The following is a 15597-nucleotide window of genomic DNA, read 5'->3' as shown; positions in this document are numbered from 1 at the left end:
TGGGTTTGGTTGCTACAAAAGATCGGGAAGAAAAGAGATTAAAAGTGGCAAACTACTATCACAACGGTAAAATTTAAGGATTTGGAAGGGAGGATCAGGAAGGTCTCCAAACTCTTATAATTCTGGATCTTGTCTTCCTACTGGGCTGAAGTCGGACCTGAAACATGAAATGTTAGAGTTAAAAAACTCCAAAGATCTCTTTTGTTTGCTTTTAGCTATTTTTGAGGTTTGCTCTTTGACAAAAGAGTAAACACTGAAAACAGACACAGATGTCAGCGTACCTCTTTTTCCACCAATAGTAAGCTGCTCCACCTACAGCTGTGGTGAAACCAGTGAAGAAGACGATAAACCCCACAGCCATCTTCATGTGTTTAGAATCCAGTGGATACGTGTCTACAGAAACAAGGAGATATCAGTGAAGTCCAAACATCACATCAGCAAACTAACTACTACTGAACACCTTTGGTAGCCAGGAAAACATCGGGGTAAATATATCCTCTCTTCACATTTAGATCAGTCAGTCATGGACTCCCTGTTTCACTGGGGTGAATGTTACTTATTTATCAGAGTGTGGCCTCACCTCAACTTCTACTTCTCTGTTGTCCAGTGTGCAGCTGCAAGGTGAGTGGTATCATGTCTGTGATTTCTGACCAGCTCACTTCAGCTTCACTAAAAAGGGCCAGAGGACTTTATTGCAATTTTGGCACTTTTCACCAACTTCTGGAACATCTTTTTGTAACTTGTTTGCCTATTTTACTGATCTTTTCCCAATTTTTGCCACTTCTTTGTTTCTTTTGGCCCACTTCTTGCCACTTTTCACATATTTATGCCACTTCTTTGCTTCTTTTCATCTATTTATGCAATTATATGTTGGTTTTTGCATTCTTAGTTCCCTATTTTTAGCCACTTTTTGTTGGATTGCACCCATTTTTGCATCGTTTTAAGCCACTTTTCACCCATGTTTGCCTTGGTATTTTTACACTTTTCACCCTTTTTCCCTTCATGCCGCTTTAACCCATTTTTGGTCTCTTTTACAATTATTCCATCCTTGACCTGGCACACCAGAGAGACCGTTTCATTAATGAGTGTGAGTTGATTTACCAACTAATCACACCAGTCATTCACCAGTGGAGCACCCCTAGAAGCTTAGCCCAGGTGTTTAAAAAGGACATCTCTAATTCTGTGTGTGTTTTACTTTGTTTTCACTTCAACATCCATCCTTACCCCAGTCCACATCCAGGCTCTGCTGCAGGCTGCTGTGGTCCACCCTGCAGGTCACCCTCTCCCCTCTCTTGGGTATAAACTCCAGATAAGAATGCAGCTGGTAACTCCAGTCCCCGTTGGGCATGATATCTGTGGACGTCACATCTGTAGTGATCTCTTCCCCATCCCTTAGCCAGCTCACTCTCACTTCCTGAGGAAAAAAACCCATAACGCTGCACTCCAGCATGGACTGCTCCCCGTAGTCTGCTGGCTTGGTCTGACGGACTCTGACAACCGGAGGTACTGGAGCGTAGAAACGATTAGAGCACAAAATGAGTTAAATGACCTTCAAGGCAGAGAGCAGAGGAGAGCGTTAGGGGCTAAATAGTTTTCTCCAAGTCATTTAATTAAAGAACAGGGAGAGAGGAATAGTTTCCCTTTTTCCAATAAAGACAATCAGGCTAATGAGGCGGTGTTTAAAGTGTTTCCTGCGTAGAAACAAAAGAAACATACCTTTCCTGTCATGTAGGGTCCTGTTGTAATATCTTGCACTGTATCTGCAGATAGTATCCACTTCAATTTTCCTGAGCTGCATTTTCCAGCGCTGTGAGTTGTAATGGTTTGCGTTCCTTATGCCTACTTCTCCGTAGCCAACATACTTCCCAACCCGAGAGTCATAAATAGTCATAATCTCCTGGTTAAACACGTTTTTTACAAAGTAGACCATATCTGTAATGTCATCTCCATACTCACAGTCTGCCATTCCCTGCATCACATATCCACCTGGAAGAGACGAAAGGCCAGTTAACATGACCATGACATACGCAGAGGTGGGTAGTAACGCGTTACATTTACTCCATTACCTGTACTTGAGTAGTTATTTTGAAAAATCCTACCTCTGAGAGTAGTTTTTGAGCAGAGCACTTTTTACTCCTACTCCGTTACACTGGGTAATACACTGAGGCGTGAACCCTCCCCCTTAACTATCTAATGGAGATAATGGCTGAAGATGTAATACCTGCTTCCTTCAGAGGAGCATGTTCATCCCTGGCCCAACATCAAGACTTTTTGCCTTTCAAACGACGAGGAACAACAGCCACATAATGCGCTCCCTACTCTACCTAAAACAGTGGAAATCTCAAGCTTCAAAAACAGCACGTCAAATCTAAGAAAGCACGTTATGGTAAGTAAGCTAAACAAGCTAACAACTGCAGTGCTAGTTAGCTAAACGTTTAAATTCAAATCTCTGTTTTAACTCGCAGACTGCTAGTTGTGTCAGTGATAGATGATGTCACATGTCCAACCACCTCTGCAACTCCGCCACAAATGTGATTTTACACGCCATTATTTAACGTTACGTCGTAGGTGATACTGTTATCGTGTGTGGCATATCTCTGATATCAGTGAATATACCTAGCATGATTATAATGTGGGGCTAGTGGGCCAAAGTTGTCTTCAGTTTTAATAAGTTTCAGGTTGGCTTGCCAAATCTGTTGAATTATAATCAGGATAAAAATGTATAAATTGGAGCTAAAAATAAAAAAAATATTGAAAAAAGGGCAAAAAAGTCAGAAATGAGGACAGTTCATAAGATTAATTTCAAAAATATGAGCTAAAAATCATTAACACATGATAAAATAAATATAATGTGATTAAAATTGCAAGGTACAAATTCATGTATGTGAGATTAAAATCATCATGTAGAAATAAGATAACTATTATGAGAGAAAGAGTCTGTTTTTTTCTCATATTGAATTTTTCATCCTATAATTGTGATTAACAAACATAACTTGACTGCTGCTTCATGTATTAATTTTTTTATTTCTTATACTTTTGGCAAGTTACACTACTACCCCTGAATATATGTTTTAATGCCATACGTTTTAATAAATTGCACACAAGTAAGATACTTATGAAGTTACTCACTACTTGAGTAATCTTTCAATAAAGTACTTATTTACTCTTACTTACTTGAGTACTTATTTTTGTGAGTGCCTTTTCTTCTTCTTGAGTAATTATTATTGTTAAGTAACATTACTTTTACTTGAGTACTGTAACTGTGTACTCTACCCACCACTGGACATACAGATAACATCCTAAGTCTCCATTCCACCTGAGATAGGCTAACTTAAACAACTATATGCAACAATGCTGTTAGTGACCTGCTTAATAAGTAGCTGATGTCTCAATAAGGGTTACATAGAATGCAAAATACACTTTTTCAGGCTTTTCTAACAAAAAAAAAATCTCTCTATATATATGCCCATGGCCTGTCCACAATCTCCCCAAGAATCAGAAAAATCCATTCCCTCTCCCCTCTCTTTCTCCACCGTTCTCAAATTTTCCCCGCATGATGTCATGTGGGGAGCTAGCCCCGCCCCCAGGTTCAGTTGGCCCTTCCCACTTGGGAGGAAGTTCTGCCCACCTCTCCTCTCCAGGAGAGCTACATCCATTTCATGAGAGGGGCGGAGTCAGACAGCTCAGTAACACATTAAACCACAGACTCATAAACGGCTCGTTCTGAGCAGGGCTGAAACAGAAGGGGTTTTAGACATGCAAAAATCCAATACTGGAGTGTTTTTCCAGCAACATACTTCACAGGCATGTTTTGGGGACCTCTGAGACCAGTATAAACTTGTCTTAACGGAGTAACACGTGGGACCTTTAAGTTTGGCGTGCCATCCACTAAGCAGTAACATTATCCCCACATAAGCGGAACTTCTTAAACTGAGTCGGTATCATCACTTATGGTGCAAAAGGTTTGATGCCCAAAGGCATTCTGGGAAAACTAGGCAGATTAAGGAATGATACACAAATAATCCGAGTACAATGACAAAAATATTTAAATTGTTTGAGCTCTGTTAGCTTAAAACTAAAAATGAAATCCAGCAGCTGGTTTTGATTTTTTCAGTAAACACAACTCTATTTTTTAACCATCCTTTAACTGTTCTGTCTTACAGTGCGGTAAAAACAAGTCACAAGTTCTAAATAATTAATATTTTTTAAAATGTGCACTCCTTAAAATTTCTCAAGAATTCCGTGCATAAATCTGCCAAAATCCTCCTAATCTAACTTTTTATACACCAATTACGACTAAATAATGCTATCTGGACCTGTCTCCCATTGAAAATGCAATGTGCATTATGAAGCTTAAAAACAGCAACAGAAACCCTGCAACACTGAGCAACTAGGATGTACATCAAGCAAGAATTTAAATCACTTTTAATACATTAGCAATTAGCGTCTTCAGTCCCCAGACACTTACAGAGTTGTTAGAAGAAAATGTGATACAACACTTTTATAAATATGCTCCTGTCCCAGCTTTTCTGGAACATGTTCATACAGCCGAGCTCTAATGTCAACCATCATTACAAATAAAGTCAAATAAGATAATAACAGCTCAATGTTTTCCATACATTATAACATTTCATAGAAACTTAGAAATTATTGTCTGTCACTTTAACGTCTGTATTTAGGAGAGATGGTTAGTTTGCAGATTTCTGTGCAAAAGTTTAATGTTTATTAAAAAAATACAAAAAGGCTCCATCTCAGCTTTTTGCAAGAACCATTATAAGCAGGACAGAGATTTTTTAAAATATTCATCTTGAATCTTACACTTCTTTCAACATTAGACAGGAATGCATAGAAACATACCTGCTGGTGCACTGCAGAGTAGAACAGCAGTGGTTGTGAGTTTGTAGATAAAGTGTCCCATCATCTCTGAAATACTGAGAAACTACAACGTAAAGTTCTTCTTCTGCTGCATACAAAGCAAATTCAACTCTGCCGAAAATCCCCTGAAGCTCAAAATCGAAACCTGATCCAAACTTCCTCCTAAAATAAATGGCACAATTTGTCAAAGGCAGAGCAAAGAGGAACGGGTTTTTCAAGTCTTGTTATTGCCAGAGCTGCCAACTCTGATGCAATCCGCGTGAGACACACGCAGTTGCCACCTTACACATGCTCTCACATCACACAAGTTATTTTTCATGCATCCAATTCAAAAAAGAAAATTAAGGGACTATTGAAGAGGACCAATCAAGTGTACAGCAGTATCGTGTGGACAACTGTTAATTTTGGCAGGTATTTTTAATTTTAGTTTTAGTCTTTAAATGAAATGCATTTCAGTTTTAGTCACGTTTTAGTCTCATTTTAGTCGACGAAAACTCAAAACATTTTAGTCTAGTTTTAGTCCATAACAAGTCCTCACATTTTAGTCTTTATTTTTAGTCCAAGCATTTATTCTTTTGCCTAAATCTGGTACCAAAACATGGTGGTGTGTTTTCTGTACCCTGCCAAACCTGCTTTCTACAGCTGAGAGGCAGAATGGGCTCTATGCATGAACTGCTTCCGCATTTGGCATTAGACCGCCCCCACACTTCCAGTCAGGAGAAAAGAAAGGCATATGATGGCAAATTCGTTGCAGTTTACTCGCTGTTTGCCTGAGTTACCTGAGCTGACTGTCAATTACGAGTTAGATTTAGCTGAAGATGTACATTGCAGCACGCAGTAACGTGTCCAGAAGTGCTTTTAACCTGTTTTTGAAACGTCATTTTAGTATGTTTGGATGCCAAGCGATGATGATAGAGTAAACACAAACAACAATTGAAACAAAAAAAAACAACAATGCATGCAAAATACCAGAAGTAAACAGGATAAATGATTTAAAACTGTCAGTACAGCGTAAGAAATTATAACCATGCCTTACAGTAAAACGTAATGATCAGTAGGCTACAGTAAACTGGTGCACTATAATTTCATTGTTGATAAAAATAAACATCACTTCTTTGATATTTTCATTTCATGACAATAGAAATCAATTAATTATGAGCCTCTCAAGGCATCTGTCTGATATTGCAGTATATTATGAGCACGTTATAATATTTCATGTCACTGTCTCATTACAGTTTACTGTGGACTGTTTGTTGGTTTTTTAGTTTTAATGTTGGATGTGAATGAGTATGTCAACTTCAACCCCAGCTGTTTTCTTTTTCTTGTTTCTAATGTGAAGATGAGGATCATTCCGATGAAGATTATACACCTGGGCCCCAGACCATTCACCATATCTGCCATTTTCTGTCAGAGAGAATAGAACTAGTAAGAGGTCTGCTAAACCATGAAGATCCAGACTGTCTGTTAGATTAGAACTGTGCTGGATGTCAGAGGAAATACAGTTTGTTAACCAGTCTTTTAGACCAATCTGCTCCTTGTAGAGTCAAACCTGATAGGCTGTGTTAGTTTACTTTAGACAGAAAAACAGGCAAAGGCCTGATTTAGTGTGTTTTTTTTTTTAATATAGCGGTAGAGATGTATGGAGAGAGATCATATAGTCACCAATGAATAAATAAAAGAAGTTTTACAGTCTGGTTTATGAGTAATATGAAATGGCAAATATGGTACTAATGGTGGCAAATGTAAGCTGTTGGTGTATGAGCTCCATTAGAGGTCTTGTGGCTCCTACAGCATTTTACTTGAGCTAATTACTCTATAAAAGTAAAGGTTTTTAAGCAGATAAAAATCTTTCAGATATGCCATGTTCCATCTTTATTAGGTTTACATCACTGTAGAAAGCCATCTTTATTTTGATACCAGGGTTATTCATGTATACACTGTAGTTTAAGAGATATATGGTACTTTATCAGGTTAGGGCATGTTATTTTTTTCAGCTTGAGTCTTAATAAGTGTCCTTGTGAATAATTCAGTTATATTTTTAATGAATTATTTGGAGACAGTAATTTGTGATATTTATTTAATTAATCATTTATCCATTTCAATGAGTATCAATGGTCTGTATATACTATTATTTTTAATACCTTTTAACAGTTTAATTTTAATGTGACCTTCTTATTCAGTTACTATCACTCTGTGTTTGAGAGAACAGAAGGATTTCTTCATTTATTATGGAAATATCTGACGTTACACTGGTTATATTTATTTTATATCAGGGTTATCCAATCAACGGATCCTGGGCACACTGTGGCTATTTTTAAAAAAATATAAGGTTATTTCTATTAAATTAGTGAACATTTTATTCATTTACATAAACAAGAAACTCTTTTTTATGGTAAAATTAGTGGAAAGGTTAAAAAACGGAATTCCAAAAAATTAAAACGAAAAAAAAAACGGAACTTGGAAAAAAATAAAACCGGATTTGGCAAAAAATAAACGGATTTCATAGGGCCCTAGACGAGAAGAGGAGAGAGTTTTTATTGATCCTCCATTGGTTACAGCAGTTGCTAATGCAGCTGAAAGGGGGCTCCAGTGCCCCCCCCCCCCCACCCCCCCACTGCCTTGTATGGAGTTTTTTTTCTTGCCAAGATTTTACAAACAAATGAAGTGTGCTCCACAAATGTCTGGCAATCAACTAATACAAGTAACAAACAACTGCACACCATTTTTCTAATACTAAACCTGACTTTCAAACAAATGCAAAGTATTTTTTCTAATGCAAAACCCGACCGTTTTTTGTCTTTGCAGGATTTCAGGCATGTCTTTGCGTGATTTAAGTCTCTGTGTTCTTGAATTCTGCTCATTTTTAATTGTAGGGCATGCTGTATTAGTTTCTGAACCATGATTTGTTAGAAAAATGGTTTGCATTTGTTTAAAAGTGAGGTTTTGTTTGTTGTAAAGTTTTGGCAGGAAAATAACTCCACAGCAGTGCACATACTACAGAAACAGCTGAAAGACTATTGTATGGGGCTGATGCTGCAGCCATTAGATGAGCTGCACATAATATGACGGCAGCAGGGCAAAGCCCACCTGTCAACCTCATACTCCCTTCTACCCTCACTCATGAATAAGCCCCCGAGATACCTGAACTCCTTCACTTGGGGCAAAGACTCACTTCCCACCTGGAGGGAGAAGTCCATTGTTTTCCAGAAGAGGACCATGGCCTCAGACTTGGAGGTGCTTAGCAATATTACTGTACTATTATGAAATTTATTTCAAGGCCCCTTGGAGGATGAGAGCCCACGAAGTTGCTTACTGCTGTTCAATGGTAAATCTGCCTGGATCAAAGTATTTTCTTTAGTCTTCTAGCTTAACCCAAACATTTAATGTGCTAGTTCTCTGGTCAGCTGAGCATATGTTTCAACTTTGACTTACATGCAAAAATCTCCTGGCTCCAATCTCCCCGTGCTACACAAAATTCACCTGCTACATCATTAGTTGCCTTGGCATGATCCAGAAATATAAACATTTTGCTATAAAGATTCCATTTCCACCACTCCCTCAAACCCATCCTCCCACAGTGCTCTCATCTGGTCTCTGAGCCCTTCTTAGAGGTCACTCCTGTTCCTACCTTTCTTGAATGGCACCATTTCATTCTATAAGAAACTGTGAGGAGGTACAAGTCTGACCTGGTGTTTTGTGTGCATTCCACATTAGTCCAAGTTAGTTTGTTAAGTTTGCAGTCATGTTACAAAAGATAATGGTTCATTGTTCATTGTACTAGTCTGCTAGTTCTTTTCTGCCTTATATAAGCAGATATGGCAAGCATTGTTAAGTGAGCCTTTGTGTTATGAGTCACTGCAGCACCAGCAGTCATGCCAAAAGGTAAGCTGCTGCTGAAATAAATAAAAGTGACTTTGTGAATGTGCCAATGATCATGACAAAGAAAGCACAGTTCCCTTTCATTTGAATGTCCTCTTGTCAGTGCTCAAACGTGCAAACATGCAAAACATGGAGAAACAAACATTCAAACTTCCCATTGTGTGCTTTATTAATACATGACAACACAATAATATGTTAGTGTGAGAGTGAAAGAAAGCAAAATATGAATAATGCCGCTTCATTCTATTATGAAGTTAACTTTTATTTAACCAAGAAAACCTTGTTGAGATGAAAAATCAATCATGTCAGTTAAAAGAGTGTTAGACAAACAACAAGCAGCCACAGAATTAAAATGCCTTCAGAGATACACAGGACAACATTTTCAGGTTGTTTTTGAGCTTTCTGTCTTTATTTTGATAGGACAGTTAAAGAGAGACAGGAAATAGGGAGGCAGAGTGGAGGAAGACCTGCACCAATCAGTGCTGGAATCAGCATTCGATCCTGTGACCTGTGTGTTGACGGCCTTAGCCTTGGTATACAGGTACCTGCTCTATCAGCTGAGCTAAACCAGGACCCCAAAGTAGTACATTTAAACAGCAAATATTTATGAAAACCACACTGGTTTCTGAGCCTTTCACTAATACTGCAACTAAATCTGACTTTGAATATTACTTTTCCTGCTTACTTTTAGCGCTTTTCTGTTTGGTTCTTCTCTAGGAATGACAATCTCCTCATCCAGACTGCACACTGCCACCCTCTTTAGACCTTTGCACACTGAGTCTGTTGTTTTTCATCAGAATTTTTGCATGTTAAAAAATGAAATTGAGCCCATGGTGTTCTAATTCTTTTTACCTTTGACCTCCAAAGTCTTGACAGTTCATTCTAAAGTGAGAGTAGATGTTTAAATATTTGAAGAAAAGTCCCTCAAAGCATCCTTGAGATTTCACGTTCACAAGCAAACCACGCACACAAGCCCCATGACTTTGATCTTTGACCTTTGACATCTAAAATAAAACATGTACATCATTTAGTCAGGAAAACACTTTAAGGTTAAAGAAAGTCTCTCAAAGCACTCTAAAGAAATTGTGTTTAAAAGAACAGCCTGGAAAGCAAGGGGTGAACACAAGCCCCATGACCTTTGACCTCTTTAATCTTATCAGTTCATCCTTTATCAGAGTTGATACTTGTGCAAAGTTTGATGAAAATCTGTCACATTCTTAAGATACCACATGACCAAGAAAGGAACGTAACAATAGATGGGCGAACAGCCTGAAATAATAATGGTATCAGTCTCAGCTACCACTGGTGCATAGGCTTAAAATTTGTCATCCAGAAATATTTAAAATGGAATAATAATAATAATAACCAAACTAAGTAAATAGATCCCTTACTTGTGTTCAACTGAAAAAAAATCAACACATCACTGTGGGACTTATCAGCCCAGGTTTTTATCTACTTGGTGAGTTGAAGTAGTCTTTTGTCAGATTTCGATAATTTTAGAAGAGGTTAGTTCGTTCCTTAATTCCAGTCTCTGTTTTAATAAAAACTGGCTCTATTGCACTTATGTTTACTGTATTTAAAAAAGGTGTTTTGTCCGTATCAGGATCATAATTAAGTGTTGATGTAGAAATGTCTAAAGAAAAAGGCGAAGGCAGCACACAATCATAAAGGTGTAAAATAAAACACCATGATGGGGACAAAAATAAATCTCAGCCCATCTCTCTCCCTGAGGAAAAACACCAAGGAAGAAAGGCAAGAATGATCACACATCTGACATCGAGATTCAGGTGTTTGCCTTGACGCCTGTTACGCTTGGCAGGACTTGTTGGCTTTCGCGATGAACCAGATCCCTGTGACAACTCCAATCAGCCCCAGGATCACACCACAAACACAGACAGCTGTCTCCATGAGCTGATGATCTATGTCTTTAACCTCTGTGGGAAACACACAGAAACAGACATTTGTTACAATAATATGAAATAAGAATCATAGTATTTTTACATGTCTCTTGGCCAGGTGTAACATAAAAGTTAAAATAAATCCCTATTGGTGCAATATTTGTTCTTTTGCTGCAAATCTTTTTTCCTGCATGCCATTTTACCACCCAGTAATCCACACATTCATTGTTTCAGTGGGGACACAGTATCTACCCAACTATCAGTTGTTTTATAAAAGACATTTGGGGGCTTTTGAGGGTTTTGGACCTTGCTGTTGGGGCCATGGGTCCTGCAGGGACTTTTTAGGGACATTAAAGTAAATTTTATGCTATTTTCTTAACTCTTGGTCCCTTGTTTACATTCAAAATACTCTTCCTGAGAATTGATTTGTAGATATATAACTAATATTTGATGCACACTTATATTCAGGCCAGTCCACAGAATTAATTCTCCTGTTATTTATTGATGATATCAGTGCATATGTGTTGGATCAGCAGTATTTGTGTTAGCATCCTGGCTAACAGTTACGTCAATTTGGAGCTGAAAAATGTGTCAAGATTTTACTGCATCTGCTGTTAAAATTACTTTTTTGTGCCACTTTATAACCCCTTTTCATCATTGTTTCCACTCATTTTATCCATATTTATTCCACTTCTAACCCAAGTGTGCCTCTTTTGACAGATTTTTTTCCACTTTTTAACTGCTTTTCACCATTCTACCACCCCTTTTAGCCCCTTTTTTACCTTTCGAAATCCATTTTTGCAGTTTCCATCCTATTTTTGCCTCTTTTAACCCATTTTTACCACTCTGTGACCACTTCCACAATTTTTTTCCTGGCATTTTTTGCAGTTTTTTACCCATTTTGCCTTTTTTTGGAATAATTTCATTATTTTTCACTCTAGGTCATTTGAGTTCCTTCTACTTTATTCTCTGGCATCCTGAAGTTTGTGTAGATCATGGCTTAGCTATGGAGTCTGACATCACTTTTAAAATGTTTTAGTCAATGTGCCCATCCATAATGGTCACATAAGCAAAAGAAAAGGTAATTCTGTTGTCAGAAAATGGGTTTTTAATTTTTAAAAGGCTATTATGTACTATAGCATTGATTAAAAAACATTTTTTCTTTGTTTTTTTATAAGAGTGGCTATTATTCAGGTCAAAAATAGAATACGGCAATCACAGATTAACTCTACAATGGCTCCTCATTTGGCTGAACCCTACCTTTAAACCCTCCCCCACTAGCCCTGCCTATAATGGCTATATATTGAAGCCCCTGGGAGCACAAGGCCCCTGGATATTGCCCATGGTTGCTTTATGATAGAACCACTTGTGCAAATAGTAGTCTAAACATTTCAATAAAATAACATTTAATCTCAAGGTGATCCAAAGGTAAAGTTATCCACTTGAGATCGTGACTGTCTGCACAAATTCAATAGCAGTGAATCCAATAGATATTCACATTTGAACCCATGATGTGAATGAATATAAATCAATAGGGACCATATCAGCATTGGCTGCAGTCATCAATCTTTCCCTTCCTTCCTTTTGCACCAGCTGATTTACATGCTATGAGCAACCTACCCCAGAACTTGGTGAGAGGCTCTGCTAGGCCGATGTGTCCCACACTGCAGGAGTAGATGTCGTCAGCCTGCGGAGTGAAGTCCAGGTACGACGCCATGTAAAAGCTGAAATCCTTGTTGGAGTAATACTGAGTCTGGCTGACGTCTGCCTGGTCCACCGGCTGCCCATTCCTAGTCCAGGTGATGTCAAGCATTGGTGGGTGGAAGTTATTGATGAAGCAGATGAGTGTGTTAGGGACTCCAATTTCCATTTCATCCCTTGGGTAGATCTGGGAGGTGGGAATTGCTGCAGATGGATTGATGGATGTCAGTGAGAGAGATTAAATAAGACTACAGAGCCACACATCTACATCACAACAACACAGATATGTAACCCGTACTATCAGCCTTATTATTAACACTTAAAATGTTAATATTGCAAGTGACCCTCCACCTCACTATCACTGCCAAGTCTACAAGATGTCATCCTTGTATTTGCAGAGTGGTCAGCCTCTTTACTGCAGAACCCTCAGACATCATCTCTTCAACCTCTGGCTTCACATTTGACCCACTTTCATTTAATCGGCCTCAGATGACATCATTGGCCAGCACCACCACCACTGTCTGAACTCCACAGGAGGATAGATCTTGCTGCCTCTTAGGGCAGGCGCCTACGATCATGCTATGTGAAACACCAAAGAGACTCTGACAACGATTCAATATCACATCTGTGTAAAATAAATGTTTATCTTTTAATCAGCTACCAGTCTCCCTTGATTGAACTGACAACAAACTGCTGCTGTTATCCTGAACAATATAAAGCCCCTCCTTTATGGGGGTCAGCAAGAGAGAGGTCCTAATACACTGTCATTACAATGGATAGTTTATGCATTGATCTTTTATGAGGAACAGCCAAATATGTTGGGATTTGTCAATGAAAAAAATTAAAATTGATGTGTATTTTTTCCAAAGGGGGGGGGGGGTTGTGAGGGACTTAGCATTTCTTATATACAAGTAAGGAGTAACCTTGCATAGCAGATGGATACGCACGTTTCTGTGTTTCTTACTGTGGTGAATCCATCTTGCAAAGCTCCCGTCTGAACTGCTTGGGCCCGGTTAGAAAGTGACAGGACCAATCAGCGACGAGGGGCAGTTCTATGGCGGAAGAGATTAGCATGCTAAAGCGCCAGTTTTATCAGAACTTGACGACATTTCTTCGTTAAATTAAAAACAAAGAACAGCATTGAGTTGTTTTCTTTTCAAAAAACAACAAAGTCATGTAATGTTTTGAAATGTGAAAGAATTCATGTGGACACGAGAAAGTATGAATGTGTGATATGAGTGCATATAGGTAATTTTAATTGTGTTTATTCAGACAGGACAGTGGATAGAGGTTGAAAGTGGGCAAGAGAGAGAGACTGGGGTATGACATGCAGGAAAGGAACCACAGGCTGGACTTTAACCTAGGCCGCTCACTTTGAGTACTGCAGCCTCCGTACACGGGGTGGCATAACCACTCGGCCACCAGCAACTCAAGCATCCTGAAGAATTTAGATGACCTAAAATGATCAGCATCCTTTCATACTTCAGGTCATTCATTGAGATGGCACTCAAACATGCAAATACCAGTATTGTTGAACAGCTCATGGAAAGTCCCTGGCTTTGCGTTAAAAAGCTTAAGGCATGAGGCCGTGATGACACACGCATGATTAAAAACACAGAGGTTAATAACACCCTGCAAGGACTGTCTCTGCATCTGTTCTCCTCTACTATGATGCAGTCCACTCCTCTCTAACTTATGTTTAATACACAAATAAGACTCTCTAAAGCCTCTGGGAACTTGGACTGAGATATAAGACCATTTCTCAGGACATTTTGGGCCTGTCAGCTCACATTTTGACAGACGGATGAACATGGAACACTGAGTTGCAATATTACGATGATGATCTTAATATACTACTTTTTTATTTTTGACAACATATGAAAACTTTTCTCTTACATTTCTATTGGACTATATCTCATGTATTTACAGTGAGAAGTGGTGCAAAATATGGTTAAAAATGAGGCTCTACCTCAGCTCTATACACCTTTAAAACTCAGGTGAAACATTGATACACTGGTATTAACATATATTTATGTCTGATTTAAGTATATATTAGTCACAAGACTCCCTTTTAATGGCAGCAGTGCTTCTATTTTTAATGCATTAAGGTGGTATTCTGCCATACAGATAAAGGATCTTAAGATCTTTATAATATTTCTATATTATCAGTACAAAAAACTAAAAATTTTGTGTCTTACCTATATTCTCTGGAGGATAATTATAAAATCCTGGGACTCGTTCAATGTTGTAATGGCAGGTACCGTAGCTCACATATGAGTCATGGGACACTCCAGGGTCAGGGAGCCACTGCTGTTTAAACTCTGGCAGACGCGGGACAATCTGATCGGTAAAAGGGTCAGTGTGAAGGAGCTGATCACCGTCAAACTCAATATCATTTTGGCCGTCACCTTTAAGGTTCCTCGTACAGAAAGTCAAAAAGCGAAGCAGGTGTTTACCTGCAGTTAAAGAAGAAAAAGATCAGAAAAGAATAAAAACATTAAAGAAGACATATGAGATTGTTTGAATTTAGAATCAACTGTTTATCAAAATGTAGCATACCTGTAAAATAAAATGTAAGAAAATAGTTTATCTTAATGATACAGAAGCAGAAAATGTCCAACAAAAAGCATTTGGCACACATCTGATTAAAAAAAAAATGACATGCACATCATCATAGCCTACTGCATGCTCAATCTTCTTACAAGTTTTCTTCATTTCAACCTTCAATCTACAGGTTAAACCTTACCTTGACTGCATTTTGCAAAACAAATAACAAGCAGCAGTGGGAAAAGCTTTACAGCCATGTTGTAATTCAGTTCCTCCAAACTGAGCGGGGCAGTTTCACTGTTAGAGTCTAGTCCCTCCCAAACATGAAACTGCAGACTCAATTACTTCCTTTAAACTCACAACTAGGCCTGTGAGGGCTGTGGGACTGAAACTTAGGAACCCTGAAAACACTGATGTCATTTTAACTTTAATGACTGCTGCCACCTAGTGGAAGAAAAAAAATCATCAGGAACATGGAGGTATCAGGGAGGCATGGTGCCCTGGAAGGGTACGGAGCCCCAGGAGGGGCATGGGGGGAAACAATAAAAAAGATGTTATATATATATATATATATATATATATATATATGGTGGGGGATTTTTTTATATACCTATTTGAGATCTCACAAATGGTTTCCAAAAAAAAATATTAAAAAAAAATGTCATCATCATTTTTATGTTTTTTCCCCCATGCCCTG

At 38.4% G+C, this 15597-nt stretch overlaps 2 protein-coding genes across 2 annotated transcripts; both read right to left on the bottom strand.

The window, feature by feature from the left end:
- Nucleotides 1-114: 114 nt before the first annotated feature.
- On the bottom strand, nucleotides 115-3656 carry LOC121514175 (rano class II histocompatibility antigen, A beta chain-like). The gene is made up of 5 exons (XM_041794274.1): nucleotides 3608-3656; nucleotides 1717-1986; nucleotides 1225-1506; nucleotides 282-393; nucleotides 115-157 (listed from the first exon to the last, which is right to left on the bottom strand). Exons 1-5 carry the CDS (start codon nucleotides 3654-3656, stop codon nucleotides 115-117), a joined length of 756 nt encoding a protein of 251 aa, XP_041650208.1.
- Nucleotides 3657-9943: 6287 nt separating this feature from the next.
- LOC121513830 (H-2 class II histocompatibility antigen, A-U alpha chain-like) lies at nucleotides 9944-15163 on the bottom strand. Its single transcript, XM_041793818.1, has 4 exons — nucleotides 15100-15163; nucleotides 14552-14809; nucleotides 12273-12557; nucleotides 9944-10688 (listed from the first exon to the last, which is right to left on the bottom strand). Exons 1-4 carry the CDS (start codon nucleotides 15155-15157, stop codon nucleotides 10561-10563), a joined length of 729 nt encoding a protein of 242 aa, XP_041649752.1. The 5' UTR covers nucleotides 15158-15163; the 3' UTR covers nucleotides 9944-10560.
- Between the last annotated feature and the right edge of the window lie 434 nt (nucleotides 15164-15597).

This window comes from Cheilinus undulatus, linkage group 8 (assembly GCF_018320785.1).
Source record: "Cheilinus undulatus linkage group 8, ASM1832078v1, whole genome shotgun sequence".
Lineage (NCBI taxonomy): Eukaryota > Metazoa > Chordata > Actinopteri > Labriformes > Labridae > Cheilinus > Cheilinus undulatus.
Note: the sequence above shows the minus strand (reverse complement) of the source record. Positions and strands in the feature narration are given on the sequence as shown.

Excerpts from the sequence above, each read along its gene's own strand:
- LOC121514175 (XM_041794274.1), bottom strand. The coding sequence starts at position 3,656 with ATGGATGTAGCTCTCCTGGAGAGGAGAGGTGGGCAGAACTTCCTCCCA. Across the intron at positions 1,507-1,716 it reads GACCCTACATGACAGGAAAG|TACCTCCGGTTGTCAGAGTC; the intron begins GTATGTTTCTTT and ends TCTACGCTCCAG. Across the intron at positions 158-281 it reads TACTATTGGTGGAAAAAGAG|GTCCGACTTCAGCCCAGTAG; the intron begins GTACGCTGACAT and ends TTCATGTTTCAG.
- LOC121513830 (XM_041793818.1), bottom strand. The coding sequence starts at position 15,157 with ATGGCTGTAAAGCTTTTCCCACTGCTGCTTGTTATTTGTTTTGCAAAA. Across the intron at positions 14,810-15,099 it reads TTTTGCAAAATGCAGTCAAG|GTAAACACCTGCTTCGCTTT; the intron begins GTAAGGTTTAAC and ends CTTTAACTGCAG. Across the intron at positions 10,689-12,272 it reads GCCTCTCACCAAGTTCTGGG|AGGTTAAAGACATAGATCAT; the intron begins GTAGGTTGCTCA and ends TGTTTCCCACAG.